The sequence below is a fragment of the Anabrus simplex genome, chromosome 3 (assembly GCF_040414725.1).
Source record: "Anabrus simplex isolate iqAnaSimp1 chromosome 3, ASM4041472v1, whole genome shotgun sequence".
Classification (NCBI taxonomy): Eukaryota; Metazoa; Arthropoda; class Insecta; order Orthoptera; family Tettigoniidae; genus Anabrus; species Anabrus simplex.
The window spans coordinates 68,574,775-68,592,409 of record NC_090267.1 but is presented as its reverse complement, the minus strand read 5'-3'; the positions used below and the strand labels follow the sequence as shown (position 1 = coordinate 68,592,409).

Below are 17,635 nucleotides of genomic sequence, written 5' to 3'. Positions count from 1 at the left end.
TGATGACAGATAGTCTGGAGAGTTGCATCATTCATAAGAGAAGTTCACTGCAAGCTTGTGAAATAAAGTTCCTCAGATCAGCTGTACAGAAAACAAGGAAGGACAGAATTAAGAATGATCAGATACAAAGAGACCTGTAGGGCAGCCTGATCATGGAAGAAAGGCTGAGTGGCTAAGACACGTTAAGCCAATGCAGGTGACTTGAACTCCAAGAAAATATTTTAACAAGATCATTCCAGGATGAAGACAGATTGGATGCCTAGTAAAACGCAGTTAGGCTTGATAAGAGAAGCCCTAGAGAAGAGAGGAGAAACATGGGAAGCCCTAGAGAGAGAAGCATACCAAGACCGTAATCGATGGAGGCACATCGTTCTTAAACGTTCTACCCGGCTTGGTGGAAGGAATTCATGATGATGAGGATGATGATGCGTTACTGAATAAAGTTAATATTGTTTATATGTACAAAAATATTACATTATTCATATAATATTTAAAATATGGCATAGTACTAAGAATATGTAAAAGTATGTAAAATGAAATCCAAGTATAACCATATCAAAACCACAATTTGTCAACATTTTTTGTGGTCTACAAATAAAGGAATGAAATATGTAATTACATAAGAATCCAGCCTCTTCTGATGAGTGATGAAACAGAGATTCCAATTTGGAATGGGCTTGCGATGGGGTAGCAAAGTATTCTTATTGAATTAGGTACAAAGTCATGGGTATTTCTGTCTGGCTGTCTATTCGTGTTGTAGTTAAGGCAGTAGAACACAGCAAGCCTCCAAACACATTGCTGCACAACCTGCACAACAACAATAATAATAACTACAACACGAATAGAGACGAGAGAGGTGTCGCCACCAACAGCTCTTCATGAAATTTAAACTCAAGTCTTGCAGTCTGTCATAAAACTTACTGAAGTACATCAACGGTTGCATTACATAGTACAAAAAAATTTCACGACAAGGGTTTTCACCACGAATCAATATGACATATATCAGCCATAGAATATTCTCAAAGATCACTTCATGCAACTAAATTACACTGACTAACAGAGCAAATGCAACACCAAGAAGGAGTGGTCAGAACTTTATGCCAATTGCAGGGTAGACTGACGTCACTGAGGTATGCTCATGATGTAAAATGCGCCGCTGTGCTGCGCACGTAGCGAACGATAAATGGGACACGGCGTTGGCGAATGGCCCACTTTGTACCGTGATTTCTCAGCCGACAGTCATTGTAGAACGTGTTGTCGTGTGCCACAGGACACGTGTATAGCTAAGAATGCCAGGCCGCCGTCAGCGGAGGCATTTCCAGCAGTCAGACGACTTTACGAGGGGTATGGTGATCGGGCTGAGAAGGGCAGGTTGGTCGCTTCGTCAAATCGCAGCCGATACCCATAGGGATGTGTCCACGGTGCAGCGCCTGTGGCGAAGATGGTTGGCGCAGGGACATGTGGCACGTGCGAGGGGTCCAGGCGCAGGCCGAGTGACGTCAGCACGCGAGGATCGGCGCATCCGCCGCCAAGCGGTGGCAGCCCCGCACGCCACGTCAACCGCCATTCTTCAGCATGTACAAGACACCCTGGCTGTTCCAATATCGACCAGAACAATTTCCCGTCGATTGGTTGAAGGAGGCCTGCACTTCCGCGTCCGCTCAGAAGACTACCATTGACTCCACAGCATAGACGTGCATGCCTGGCATGGTGCCGGGCTAGAGCGACTTGGATGAGGGAATGGCGGAACGTCGTGTTCTCCGATGAGTCACGCTTCTGTTCTGTCAGTGATAGTCACCGCAGACGAGTGTGGCGTCGGCGTGGAGAAAGGTCAAATCCGGCAGTAACTGTGGAGCGCCCTACCGCTAGACAACGCGGCATCATGGTTTGGGGCGCTATTGCGCATGATTCCACGTCACCTCTAGTGCGTATTCAAGGCACGTTAAATGCCCACCGCTACGTGCAGCATGTGCTGCGGCCGGTGGCACTCCCGTACCTTCAGGGGCTGCCCAATGCTCTGTTTCAGCAGGATAATGCCCGCCCACACACTGCTCGCATCTCCCAACAGGCTCTACGAGGTGTACAGATGCTTCCGTGGCCAGCGTACTTTCCGGATCTCTCACCAATCGAACACGTGTGGGATCTCATTGGACGCCGTTTGCAAACTCTGCCCCAGCTTCGTACGGACGACCAACTGTGGCAAATGGTTGACAGAGAATGGAGAACCATCCCTCGGGACACCATCCGCACTCTTATTGACTCTGTACCTCGACGTGTTTCTGCATGCATCGCCGCTCGCGGTGGTCCTACATCCTACTGAGTCGATGCCATGCGCATTGTGTAACCTGCATATCGGTTTGAAATAAACATCAATTATTCGTCCGTGCCGTCTCTGTTTTTTCCCCAACTTTCATCCCTTTCGAACCACTCCTTCTTGGTGTTGCATTTGCTCTGTCAGTCAGTGTACATAGATACAGAAGCACAAGAACTATAAAGAAGGTTGAAGAAGAAACTCCACGCAACACGAACTTTCAAATTTTAACAAGCGTTTTAACATATATATACCATATTTTAGTGTGTTTAATTTATTAAGTGTTTTATATTGTGCCTTGTGTATTTTAATATGTTTAATGTACTCAATATGTCCAATGTACACTCAATAGGATTTAGTTTACTCTAGCCTTCATTAGCACTTTGATCACAGATATTTTAACCCCCATAGACAAAATACTGCTACAATATATTTTATTTTATTTCATTTTCATCCCCATTAGACATCCGGATAATCTTAACACAATAACATCTTTGTAATATTGTCTAATGGCTGTAATATAATTATGTACTAGCTGATGACGGACATGGAAGGCCGAAACTGGTACTAATGTAAATTCATTTACAATAAACAAGTATTGATAGGTGGAACAAATTTCTTGTCTGTATAGTGAATCCAATCAATACGGAAAATGAAACTTATAAATAATAAAAACTTATAAATAATAAAACACAATGCGATGTTGTCCTGTTTTGTGTTCTCACGCTTTCACTGCAAATTTCAACCATTTTTGCATTTGGAAATGTCCTTACAGACAAGAAAACTTCACCATTGGAAAGAACGCTCTCCTGGACATCAACCAAAAGAAAGTTAAGAATATAAGAAGCCTGTGGAAATTTTTGTCTGGAGACGATGTTGCATTTATTGAGGGGATGATAAACCAAGACTGAACAGTAAATGAAGTAGGGCCTTTTGGTATTATTCTCTGACTATGTTTATAAACCGTGACTGAATAGAAAGTTCTATTCTCTGACAATACCGATCTATTGTAGCAACTTAATTTTTCAACAGACTAGTTCTTTGGTATTAATATTGGATTTTGTTTAATTTAAAGCACTGTATTTGAGTCTTGTTTATTGAATTTTACCACTGAAAATGCTGTCTGCATAGAAAGGGCTAATAATATTGACTTTTATTTATTTTATTCGTGAGCCAGTTAAGTCATATTTTATGCGAATTATTCATATCTGAATTAAATATTCTAAATAATAACGAACACTAGAGTATGGAAAGACAACCTGTCTAGGAGTAGGATGCTCCAAAATCAATGTCCCCAGCCAGTGCGTGGGGTTAACGGCCTCACCTTGTAAAAAAAAAAAGCATTGTTCAGAAGACTTCTACGAGAAAACCGGATGGAAATCGAAGACGACAAAAGCTTAGGAAAAGGACACGAGTAAGGAAAGCGGATATAAACATGGCGACATGGAATGTAAGAACAATGTTGAAACCGGGAAAAATGCAAGAAATTGTAAATGAAACAAAAAGATTTGGATACGACTTAGTAGCGATTCAGGAAATAAGATGGAAAGGGCAAGGATGTATTGAAAAGAAAGATTATAACCTCTATTACAGTGGGCCGGAAGAAAGAACAGGACAGTTCTGTACAGGATTTATAGTACATGGGAAATTGAAGAAGAGTGTAATAGGATTTGAACCGATCTCAGATAGAATATGTAAGCTTCGGATTAAGGGGAAGTTTAGGAACATAACTGTTATATCAGCACATGCACCAATCGAAGATGCAGATGAGGAAAGGAAGGAACAATTTTATGATGAGTTAGTACAAACCGTTGAAGAGGGACCAAGATATGACATGACTATTATTTTAGGAGATTTTAATGCCAAAGTGGGAAAGGAAGAGTGTGTGAGACCAATAGCCGGGAAATATACACTACATGATGAATCAAATGAGAATGGTTTTTACTTGGGACAGTTTGCAACTACGAGTGGTCTTCTAATTAAAAGCACCTGCTTTGATCATAAGAAAATACATAAAGGAACGTGGAAGATGCCAGGAAACAATGTGGTAAATCAAATAGATCATGTACTAGTGACAACGAGGCATGCAGCATCAATTATTGACGTAAGGACATGCAGAGGGCCAAACTGTGATTCTGATCATTATTTAGTAAAAGCAATAGTGAGGCAAAAATTGGCAATAGGACAGAGGAGACAACCTACGGAAAGAAAGAAATGGAATTTGGAAAAACTACAACAACCAGAAGGAAAACAAGAATTCCAGTCAAAAATGAATAATACTTTACAGACGATTGGACAAGTTTCGGGAATAGAGGAAAGGTGGGCAAAAGTTCAAAAGTGCATACAAAATGCGGCACAAGAAACGCTGGGTATAGCCAAAAAGAAAAGAAATATTTGGTTCGATATGGATTGTGAGGAAGCGATTGGAAAGAAGAATGCAGGAAGAGCAAAAATGTTACAGAGAGATACAAGGTCAAATAGGGAAAATTATGAGAAATGCAGACGTGAAGCTAATAACATCTGTAAGAAGAAGAAAAGAGAGATGATTAAGAAGAAACTAGAGAGTATAGAGACACAAAGGTTACAGAAGAGGACAAAGGAATTCTATAATGAAATTAATTATTTCAGGAAAGGGTATAAGCCAAGATTGAATGGCTGTAAGAATAAAGAAGGTAAGCTATTACAGAATGAAGAGGAAATAAGTGAAAGATGGACCGAATATTTCCGAGAGCTCCTTAACAAGGAAAGAGAAGATGTGGAAGAAAGTGAACGGCATATGGAGCAGAATGGACCAGAACATTGGATAAATGCCCCCACATTGAAAGATGTAGAAAATGCTATTGCAAAATTAAATAACCATAAAGCAGCAGGAGAAGACGGAATAACAAGTGAACTGATTAAAAATAGTAGCAAAGAAATGCTAGGAGAGATACATGAACTGATTATTAAGATTTGGGAGGAAGAACGGATACCTGATGAGTGGAATACAGGAATAATTTTCCCAATATATAAGAAGGGAAATAAGTATGAATGCACTAATTATAAGGGAATCACACTACTGAATATCATCTATAAAGTATTTTCAAATATCCTATTACAATATCTGACTCCATATGCTGAAGAAAGATTGGATGAAGTACAGTGTGGCTTCAGGCGAAATAGGAGCACAGTAGATCAAATATTAGTGGTACGTCAAACGATGGAAAAATGCTATGAGCATAATATAGATCTACATATGTTGTTTGTAGATTTTAGACAAGCATTTGACAGTATATACAAGGATAAGCTATATGAATACATGGAGACAATAGGAATACCACAGAAACTGATTAGGATGTTCAGAATCACTTTAGGAGAAGTAAGGGCAAAGGTGATGGTGGATGGAAGAATTGGAAATGAGTTTGCTCTTAATACAGGAGTCAGAGAAGGTGACGCACTCTCAGCTACTTTGTTTAATCTGGCAATTAACCAAGTCCTTGAAAAAATAATGGATACAGGAAATATTGTATATAAATCTAAACAAATTTGTGCATATGCAGATGATGTAGTGTTAATGGCCAGGAATGATAGATATTTGAAGGAAATGTTTCTTGAAATGGAGGAAGCAGGAAAACGGATGGGATTGGAGGTGAATGACAGTAAATCTAAGTATATGCATGTGACTGTTATAGAGGGCAGAAGAAGTCAAGATAATCTGACAATAAACGGCCATAATTTTGAGAATGTACGAAGTTTTGAGTATTTGGGAACCATGTTGACAAATAATAATAGAATAAGTGAGGAGATACATCGTAGAATAATAGCTGGAAACAGGGCCTATTATGCTAATCTTACATTATTTAAATCTCGTCTATTGACTAAACTTACAAAATTCAAAATATATAAGACCCTTATTAGACCTGTAGTGACATATGGCTCAGAAGCCTGGAACCTTTTAGTTGATGACGCAAATAAATTAAAGATATTTGAAAGAAAGATTATTAGACGAATATATGGCCCAATTCAAGACCAGAATGGTTGGAGGATAAGGACAAATGCTGAAATACAAAACATATTAGACCAGGAGGATATAGTTAGATTTATTAAGGCACAGAGACTGCGATGGCTTGGCCATGTGGAAAGAATGGAGGAAGATCGAATGCCAAGAAAAGTAGTTAAATCCCGAGTAGACAAAAGACGGCGACAAGGAAAGCCCCGTAATAGATGGAGTGATGAAGTTGAAGCTGACTTGAGGGCAATGAACATCCATCCGCCCATGGAGATCAGCCGCTCAGGATCGAAGTAGATGGTGGACTATCGTAGAAGAGGCCAAGGCTCACACAGGGCTGTAGCGCCGGATAAGAAGAAGAAGAAGAGTATGGAAAAGAAATAAACACCAAAGAAATACAAAGACAAATATTTCATTTCCTTTTTTCTCCAAAATGAGTTTTTGCCTACGTGCTCTTTTTACGTAATCGCCTCAGTTAAAGGTGGAGTGGACAGTGAATCTATATACTATTTCGAGTAAGATATTTTCCTCAATATTTTTGGGTCATTTTCTTTGTCATTTTTTGAGTTTCCATAATTTATTAGGTTTTTAAAATTCAGGCACTGCTGATTGACATTTTCCTTTTCCTATAATGACAGCATGTTGTCTGTTTCAGGTCTTGAGCCGGGGGATAGGCCTCTCAACACACTCGGACAGTGAGCTCATTACACAGGCCCTGTGCCTGAATCCTCCTGATGGGGAGGTGAATGGTCCAGACTGGCCTGCTCGAATCAAACATCTCATGCAGCTGGCTCCTTTGTCATATTCACTTGTCATCATGCAGAAGGATCGTATCTATGGTGTGAGAGATCCTTATGGAAATCGGCCACTTTGCATTGGAAAAATAGTTCCTATTAAAATGAAGAATGGTTAGTTATTTTTAGATATGTATGTTTAGAAATTCTAACTTTACTACGCTTGCATTCTTCAACTAAATGAACTCGCTGAGTAAAATATTAGCCACTTAGTGTCAGTACTTGGTTTGGATAACAGCATAAATCCTGTGTGGTAAGAACTTCTGCAAGGCTGTGGAGATATGCAGCATGTGCAAGGGACTTTTGTAATTCCATCAATCATCATCATCATCATCATCCATCTTCTTCTTCTTGATAAGTTTCTGTTTATGTAGGTTGTTCGGAGCCTCTTCCAATCTTCTCTTTTTTCCCACAGTGTATCATTCATCAGTCTCCCATTGTAGTCCTCTCAAATTTATGTCATCCTCCACCTGATCCCTTCATCTTGTTTGTGGTCTTCCAATTGGTCTTCTTCCAGATTCTGTTCATTCCAGGGCTCTTCTTGGTAATCTTTCTTGTCCCATTCTTTTGACGTTGCTGAACAATTTCAGCCTATTTCTCCCCATTTCTCTCCGTAGTTTCTTTTAGCGGGTTGATCTGTAGCATGTTTCGTATTGTTTAATTTCTTATCTTGTCCCTCCTCATTTTACGAAAGATCCCTCGCAGAAAGTGCATCTCCATCGCTTGTAATCTACTCGGATCTTTTTTTTTTTCTAAGTCCAACATTCTGATCCATAGGTCAATATTGGCAAATAAAATTATTTATATATCATGATTTTTGCTGTGGTAGGTATCATAATTTCTAATTTCTAAGTATGGCTGATTCACAGTAATAAAATTTTGAGCAATTTCCTATCCTCTCCAAAATTTCTTCTTTGATGTTTCCTTTCCCAGTTAGCTTACTTTCTAGGTATTTAAAAGCATCTAGGTCTTAAAGAATTTTTCCATTACACCTAACATCCTTCATAGTACTCATTCCAAATAGTTTCACAAATTTTCTATTGTATTCAGGATTCAAATCTGAGATATTAATAGGCCACTCGAGATGAGAGAGTGTTATGGAAGCTTGTCATGCCATGTAGACTTAATACAGACTTGGTCTTGTAACAGCACCTGTACCAAAGGCAAGCACACATCTGGTATGGTCATTGTCTCATTGCTGTCAAGTGGAAGCCAAACAATCAACTATTATGAACTGCACATCTGTGTATTTAACTTGCAGTTGGAAAATAGAGAGTTAGAACCCCACTATTGGCAGTCCTGAAGATGGTTTTTCATGGATTCTGATTTTCACACAAGGCAAATGCAGTGCTGTACCTTAATTAAGGTTTCCTATTGTTGGCATGAGACCTGTCTGGGTCCGTGTGATATAAAACAAATAGCAGAATTTAAAAAAAAAGAAGAAAGGTTTTCTATTGAACAACATTTAAAAAAAAAATTATGTAGATATCTGACAGCAGCTTGGATTGGAAGAAGCTTGCTGGAGAGCCTAGAAGTGAAGAAATTGCAATGGTATGGTCACATGAAAAAAATGGATCCCCACAGGACTCCTCGAGCATACTTTGACCGCAATGTTCCTGAGAAGAGACCAAGAGGAAGACCTCATGATGTTTGGGAGAAGCAGATTTTCAAGGACCTTAAAATTAGAGATGTAAACTGGCATCTCATTTATGAAGAACATCTGTGAATGGACAGGACAAACTGGAGGAAGCTCATATTCAACCGCACTTGGCTTGCTGGAGTGAAGAGATGATGATGATGATGATGATGATGATGATGATGATGATGATGATGATGATGATTCATATGCATTAACTCAGCCTGCTCATCAAAGTTCAGATATGATTTTGGGCAAGATTCCAAGGTGTAAAAAGTTATCTGTACAGTACATTTCCAGCAATAGGAGATATTCAGCCTTAGAAAACAAACAGAGAGGATAGCTTTCTCACAGGAGAAACATTGGTCATTAATTGAGTAGACAATTCTTCTAAAGAATCACTTCAGTGTTTCTCACCACACAAACAAGGTGTCTTATGGCTCTGTGTGAAGAGATACCGGCAATGTTATCATCATCATCATCATCGGTTTACCATTCCAATTTCCCGGGTTCTGTTGATAAGCCTCTTCCAATTTCCTGAGTTCATAAATGTCAGTCTCGATCATATCCAACCAGCTGGTTCTAGGTCTTTCAACCTAGCATTTTTCTTCTACCTTTCTTTCCAAGTGCACTTGGGTTGCTCTTGTAGGCTTCATCATCATTATCACATGTCCAAATTTCATTAGTCTGGACATACAGATTCTGTTTAGTGGAGATGTCCTAATCCCAACTTCCTACCTTACTTTCTCATTTCTTGACTTGGCTGTCCTGGCCTTCTGGATAGTGAACGTCAGGAACTACATATCTGACACCTGCAGTCTTGATGGGTCTCTCTTTGTGAGGATGCATGTTTTGATGCTGTTGGACATTGCTAATTTTGCTTTTGCTGGAATCTTAACATCCCAAAGAAGGGTCCTCACTTGTTGGTGGAAGAGGGGACTCTTTTTGCAGCCTGTTGGTGATCTCTCTTATGGCTAAGTTGTCTGTGGCGACTATACTGAGAAGTAGGTAAATCTGTCCAAACTCTCTAACTAGTAGTATGTTGGTTTGATGCTTGCTGATTAGCCATCTCTGTACACTGCCTCATCACTGTCTTAGTTTCACTGATCTTGAGATTTCACTCCTGAAATTTGGCCTTTCACATGTTGAGCAAAGCTAATTTAATTGAGTTCACTAGATGTTTTCTTGATGCTCTCCAATATATTATCCATAACTGTGATAAACTGCAGTGGGGACACTGCACTACCCCGCTAGACACCATTCTTGGTTGCAAACCATAATGAGTTCGCAGCTGATGTAGTCCTTTTACAACATCTGGACTTTCCTTAAAAGTCCTTCTGGTACCTTCCTCTTTTGCAAGCATTACCAGATCTTCTCTCTATGCAACACTGTTGTATGCCTTTTCAACATCCAGTTTTTACATCTGGGGTAAATTTAAAGCTGCAGTATACAAAAGAAACCCTCAGTCCATGGAAGAACTCAAACTCGACCCGAAAATTGTGTGTATTGCTCAACAAGATTTACAGTGAGTAATGGATATTTTACTTAAAGAGCTACCAAAGAGTTGGTACATTAGACACTTTTTAAAATAATTGAAGAAACTGTTTTACGTTTGCTCACTGTCACTGTACAACGTCTGCAAGAATTTGCCCATAGCAGAAACACTGCAGTGACTAGTTTATTGAATCACTTCATTTCTCCATGTATTTGCTGCCTTATGAACGTTGCTCTTCTTCTGGCCTGTTATGTAACAAATAATTTTCGGTAATTGGTGCTACATTCTCTTCTCTTGCCAGTCCTTGTAATGGAGTATCATTTGATGATATTGCTATAATACTAAGATCTATAACTGTTAGGTTCTTCAGTCTGTCAAAATTAATTTGTGATTAAATAACATTTAGAAAATAAGTGCCAAGCTGTTTCAATGGAAAATGCAGGCTTTTAGTATTTTTTTAAAGAGAGAGAGAGTGAAAAACATAGTTGTCTAAATTCAGGATATTTTCCAGATCATTATGAAATTTATTTCTCTCTTTGTTAATTAATTAATTAAAATAATTTATTCAGGAAAATAAAAGTTGGAAAATTTCATTATTCCTGTTAACCTGCGCTTACAAATGGAGTAAAAATGAACACTGGAGGGCACACATACATAATACAAGAACCAAGAAACGCATTTTGTTTGTTCTAAAAATGTCTGCAGGGGTGTCAAAAGTCTGAAATTCTAAAATCTAGCATATTGAAAAAATACACCAACAATGGCAATCACATAAGTAAACACAATTAAATGATGACAGTGAGAATAAACAGCCATACAGCTATTAATATAAGGAAAGATCTTCATTGGGGTAATCACATAAATGGGATTGTAAATAAAGGGTACAGATCTCTGCACATGCTTATGAGGGTGTTTAGGGGTTGTAGTAAGGATGTAAAGGAGAGGGCATATAAGTCTCTCGTAAAACCCCAACTAGAGTATGGTTCCAGTGTATGGGACCCTCACCAGGATTACCTGATTCAAGAACTGGAAAAAATCCAAAGAAAAGCAGCTCGATTTGTTCTGGGTGATTTCCGACAAAAGAGTAGCGTTACAAAAATGTTGCAAAGTTTGGGCTGGGAAGAATTGAGAGAAAGAAGGAGAGCTGCTCAACTAAGTGGTATGTTCTGAGCTGTCAGCGGAGAGATGGCGTGGAATGATATTAGTAGACGAATAAGTTTGAGTAGCATTTATAAAAGTAGGAAAGATAACAATATAAAGATAAAGTTAGAATTCAAGAGGACAAACTGGGGCAAATATTCATTTATAGGAAGGGAAGTTAGGGGTTGGAATAACTTACCAAGGGAGACGTTCAATAAATTTCCAATTTATTTGAAATCATTTAGGAAAAGGCTAGGAAAACAACAGATGGGGAATCTGCCACCTGGGCGACTGCCCTAAATGCAGATCAGGATTGATTGATTGATTGATTGATTATCAAGTGGTGACAGAGATTCCGATCTTTGTGATGAATAAAGTGCCGATTTCGCCTCAGACATGGAATGTCTTAGTGATAGTGACAGTGTTGATGTTGATACTAAATAGTGACTGAGCAGAAAGGAATGTTGACCAGGACAATCCTGCATAGGCCCCACAACAGTTCCTTGAATCATTAGTTCTTTAATTTCCTCCTCTCTTACATCAGTCTTCCTCCAATTCAGTGCCATGCTTTTATGAGTTGCGCGTAAACAAGCCAAGGAACTTTAAATATCACTCAAGTTTATCAACAGACAGAAAACAAAAGAATGTTGCCAGAATATGGTACCTGAACTCTCCTTAATGGTCATACCAAGATTAGGTGCCATTTTTGGTCTAGAAGCCTGTCAATGAGTAAAGAAACGAAGCATCTCTCAGAGTGACGCTGGAAAGTTTTGTTCATTTTTTTAGGATCGCTCATAGAGACTTTGGCTCAAAGAGGGTTAATTAGAAGTGGAATGACACGTTTCGTTCTTGAAAGAATATCATCAGATTCTATCAGGTCACACTTTTAATTTTTAATTTTATATATATATATATTATGAATTAATTAATATTATTAAGAAGTGTAAGAGCCTTTTTGTTACAACATACGTCTACTCTTCTAATAATTCTAAGTATGATTTGACAGAATCTGATGATGTTCTTTCAAGAACAAAACATGTCATTCTACTTTTAATGAAGTTTTTTTTTTTTTTTTCCAGGTATAATCTTACTTTTTCAGGTATTTTTCTAAATTTTATTTGATCATAAATTAGTTTCGACAGACTGAAGAACCTAATAGTTATAGATTAACTAATTTGAATCTGAAAAGAAATGGCTTCCACTACAACAAACAATACTAAGAAACGTGATAATAACTTTCAGGTTTTAACAACAGTGATGAGGAAGAGGAGGAGGAAGAAGAAGGCTGGGTCATTTCGTCTGAGTCGTGCGGTTTCCTCTCGATTGGTGCTCGTTATGTTCGTGAGGTATTCCCTGGAGAGATTGTGGAGATGACCAAGTATGGCATCAAGACCGTTAGCATAGTGGAGCGTCCCAATGCAAAACCCCAGGCTTTCTGTATCTTTGAGTACGTCTACTTCGCACGGTCCGACAGTATATTTGAGGGTAAGTATTATCAATAGCAGGGGGTCAATGTCCCAAGAGCAGACAGACTTCTCTTTTCATGTGTTAAAATATATTTCGTAACATGCACAGTTTCCTTGGCTTTAGAAGGAAAACTTTAACTGTTTACAGCAGTGGGAAAATGTTCTTCTGGTTGAGGCCTTTGCAGTATACCTAATTTAAGGCTATTACAAGGGGCAGAGGATTTTCAGTTCATGATGAGAGTAGAAAGAGAGAATAAGACCCACTGCTCTTGGTATCAATGACATTTACATTCACCTATAATCCATCCAGTTCCTTTAGTCTTTCCTTGCTCTCTGTACCAGTTCTTGACTTTTGTTTCCCTTTTCATATGATTATCCACTTTTCTCCTTACTGCACATTATCACCAAAGATCTGTTGGGGCTGAGAAGAAGTTTATGTAGAATAACTGAGATTCATCAGAAAATAGCCAATCATTGTGAAGACAGCAGTGTATGAAAATGTGGAGTTTGTCCTTTCTTTTTAATTTTCTGGTTTGTCCTTGCGATTGTCGTGTTTATCCTAATATGTGTTCTTTTCCTCATTTCTATCTTTTGTTGTATAACTTGAGTACTCATAAACCAAATTCTTTTTGTTTTATAGGTCAGATGGTTTACTCGGTACGCATGCAATGTGGACGGCAGCTCGCGAAGGAGGCCTCTGTGGATGCTGACATCGTGAGTTCTGTTCCAGAGTCGGGCACTGCAGCTGCTCACGGCTTCTCACGAGAGGTAAATGGATATCAAGATGTTCATTTGAATGGTTTCTTTATACTTGTCCAATAGAAGTACAGCTGAATCCGTTTCTGTGCAGTCTGGAATTCCATTTGCTGAGGTACTCTGCAAAAATCGCTACGTTGGGCGAACCTTTATCCAACCCAGTACCAGGCTGAGACAACTTGGAGTAGCCAAGAAATTCGGAGCGCTGTCAGAAAATGTGAAAGGCAAGAAGATTATACTCATAGATGATTCAATAGTACGTGGGAACACCATTGGTCCCATCATCAAGTTGCTAAGAGATGCTGGTGCTAAGGAGGTGAGGATTCATTACTATATGTTTATACATTTATGTTAACAATGCATTTATATCCCACATAAATTCTTGAGCCCTCTGACAAAACAAGGTGGTGAACCCCCTTTCCCTCATCCATCACAAAGTCAAAATAAAATTTGTACAATAATGGGTACAGGTGTAAGGAGACGTTTTGTTTTCAGAAAATACAGTTAATAATAATAATAATAATAATAATAATAATAATAATAATAATAATAATAATAATAATGTTATTTGCTTTACGCCCCACTAACTACTTTTATGGTTTTTGGAGATGCCAGGTGCCACAACAATGATTAAACTTTTTAAGGTCCACCTATTCAGCACAGTAATAATACAATACAATACAATAATTATTATTGTATTGAATAGGTGGACCTTAAAAAGTTTAATCATTGTAATCTCAGTTCAATACGGACAAAAAATTAAATTTCTTACGTTAACATAAGGTGCCGGAATTTAGTCCTGCAGAAGTTCTTTTATGTGCCAGTAAATCTCCTGACCCGAGGTTGATGTATTTGAGCACCTTCAAATACCGCCGGACTGAGCCAGGATCGAACCTGCCAAATTGAGCCACCCAGCCTGGCAAATACAGTTTAATTCATTAATCAAAAACATGTAAATTATGAAAAATATTACTGTTGGTTGCTGGGATCTTTTACTGTGTGAGAAAGTAAGTAATTGGTGACATTACGCGCTGCGCTGTATTCGTGCTATAGCGAAAGCATGGTCCTGCTCAAATGGAAAGCATTACCTGAGTGCTCTCAAGCAATGCACCATACACGTGACCACATTCCAACACAGTGCCTTCCAAACTAAGTTGTCTACTGTACATGTCTCTGTTCAGAGTTGTAGTAAGGATGTAAAGGAGAGGGCATATAAGTTTCTAGTAAGACCACAACATTTTTTTTTTTTACAACTTGCTTTACACATAAAATAAATACAATATTTTTAATCCACCTTCTTAATACTTGACAATCATGCGATGTTTACAAAAACATTACAATGTGCTATTACAAGGTACTAGTTTCGGTCCTATAAGGACCATCATCAGCCTAGCCAAGATACATAAATGTATACCATAGTCCTAAAACAGAGTTATGCGGTGAGATGAGAGATGAAAGAATGGACTGGGGGTGTGGTGGAATGATATACATAAAAAAATGGTGATTTGTTCTGGGCAATTTCCGACAAAAGAGTAGCGTTACAAAAATGTTCCAAAGTTTGGGCTGGGAAGACTTGGGAGAAAGGAGATGAGTTGCTCGACTAAGTGGTATGTTCCGAGCTGTCAGTGGAGAGATGGCGTAGAATGACATCAGTAGACGAATAAGTTTGAGTGGTGTTTTTAAAGTAGGAAAGATCACAATATTAAGATGAAGTTGGAATTCAAGAAGACAAATTGGGGAAGGGGAGTTAGGGATTGGAATAACTTACCAAGGGGGATGTTCAATAAATTTCCAATTTCTTTGAAATCATTTAAGAAAAGGCTAAGAAAACAACAGATAGGAAATATGCCACCTGGGCGACTGCCCCAAATGCAGATTAGTAGTGATTGATTGATTGATTGAACTACACAGTCACGCTGATGCAAGCAGACAGACCATCCCTTTTTCCCTGCTGGAGATAGTATGACGCCTGTAGCATGGCTACAGAACCTAACTGACAGTACTTCATATTAATGTCAACTTTGTAAGTCTGAGTACGGTATAGTGAAATTCGTGTAACATTATATTGAAAATGTACTTTTAAAATCTAGAATATTCAGTAATAATAAATAAGTAATATTCATTTTATTATTATATTTTGAATTTGTTCAATTACTCAATCCACCCTGCACAGAATGAAATAAATGTCATATTTTGATGGGTGATCAGAAGGAATTACAATAGCAAATTACATTAAAACGTATTACAATCAAGCCTCTCCAAGGCACAATCTAAAATTTTACATTAGATTAAATAGAAACAGTTTTCACTGTCTTACTCGCTCGACAGCCTAAGTTACACACAATATGAAGATAAAGTTGAAATTCAAGAGGACAAATTGGGGCAAATATTCGTTTATAGGAAGGGGAGTTAGGGATTGGAATAACTTACCAACGGAGATGTTCAATAAATTTCCAATTTCTTTGCAATCATTTAAGAGAAGGCTAGGAAAACAACAGATAGGGAATCTGCCACCTGGGTGACTGCCCTAAATGCAGATCAGTAGTGATTGAATATCCTATTGCAGATTTTGAAGGGAGGATTCACATCTAATTGCATATTGATATATATTTTATATTCAGTATCGGTCACGTCCTGAATTTTCACACTTTGACAATCACAAAATCACACACTACCTTTCCTCAGAAAAAGAATGATAAAAGCTCAAAGTAATATTGGTTGAATCAAGAGAGCTGATCTGGTAGTTGTCTGATTTTAAATCATCCAAGATAGTTATAAAATAGGGATCAAGGAACATGGTATAAAATATTTAGGCTAAATACCATCACCAATGATGATGGTGATGATGATGATGATGATGATGATGACCATACATGAATGCTTTTAACAGGGATATCTTGGTTTGCTTCCAGTAATATACAGTTGAGACTGGTTTATACGTAACCCAGTTCTGCATAATTCTGTTATATACATACATTTCTATAGGTTCCGACAAAATATAACTTTAAAAATTGTTAGTTAAACCTCATTTGTACGTAAGCCATTTATACATAATTCGGTGTTATATGTATTAATTTTCATTAAATGGAGTTTATTTGTACGTAACAAAGTTAAAATAATTTCACCGATGTATGAACACAGGCGAGTTAGAAATGCGATACATTAGAGTCTACTTTGTTGGCAGCGAGACTTCAGCTGCAGATGTCGGAAGGATGTGGTGTGGTTGTGTTATGAAGATCGTGGGAAGTGACTGCACGGCATTTAACTAAAGAGAAAGATCATGAAACTATTGATTTGCATGTAATTGACTTTGGTGTTTCTTAGAAATGGCCACATGGTCTAGTTGAAATTCTCCTAAATGTATGTTTGGGGATCTCCATGGTTTTTTTTTTCTTGTCTGAAAGTGCCAAGAATTGGATTGACATTAACTCGAGATTGAGATTCTTGCAGAAGGAAATTAACCTTCCATAATTTTTATTAGTTCTTTTATGAGCAGAGTAAAGTCCTACGATGGATGGCATCTTTGGTAATATAATAGGGTTTGAGGGATGTTCCACCATTCAATACAGTGTGAAATTTATTGAGCAAAGACTGGTTTCGACTCCCTTGGAGTCATCATCAGTTCTTGTAGAATAATTAAATCAAAGGGAAATCTGATAACAATCATCATGATGATTGCCTACATACATCTCAATAGGTTGACACAAAACATAATGACAAAATTATATACACAATGGCAATTGCCTAAATACATATCGATACCAAACCAAACCCCACTGCACGTAACGCCCTTGAAAGGGCTTTGGCCTGCCTAGTGACCGTTGCTCAGCCCGAAGGCCTGCAGATTACGAGGGATCGTGTGGTCAGCACGACACATCCTCTCGGCCGTTATTCTGGGCTTTCGAGATCAGGGCCGCCATCTCACCGTCAGATAGCTCCTCAATTCCAATCCCGTAGGCTGTGTGGACCTCAAACCAGCCCTCAGGTCGAGAGAAAAATCCCTGACCTGGCCGGGAATCGAACCCAGGGTCTCCGGGCGAGAGGCAGGC

General features: G+C 38.5%; 1 protein-coding gene across 3 annotated transcripts in view; it reads left to right on the top strand.

Moving 5' to 3' along the window:
* LOC136865975 (amidophosphoribosyltransferase) overlaps positions 1 to 17,635 on the top strand; it is a 155,351-nt gene that overhangs the window by 111,068 nt on the left and 26,648 nt on the right. For all 3 annotated transcript variants that reach the window (XM_067142555.2, XM_068226580.1, XM_068226581.1), the window contains exons 5-8: positions 6,955 to 7,207; positions 12,607 to 12,849; positions 13,471 to 13,598; positions 13,681 to 13,902. In XM_067142555.2, coding sequence (XP_066998656.1) covers positions 6,955 to 7,207; positions 12,607 to 12,849; positions 13,471 to 13,598; positions 13,681 to 13,902 — 846 coding nt within the window. The remainder of the gene's footprint in view (positions 1 to 6,954; positions 7,208 to 12,606; positions 12,850 to 13,470; positions 13,599 to 13,680; positions 13,903 to 17,635) is intronic.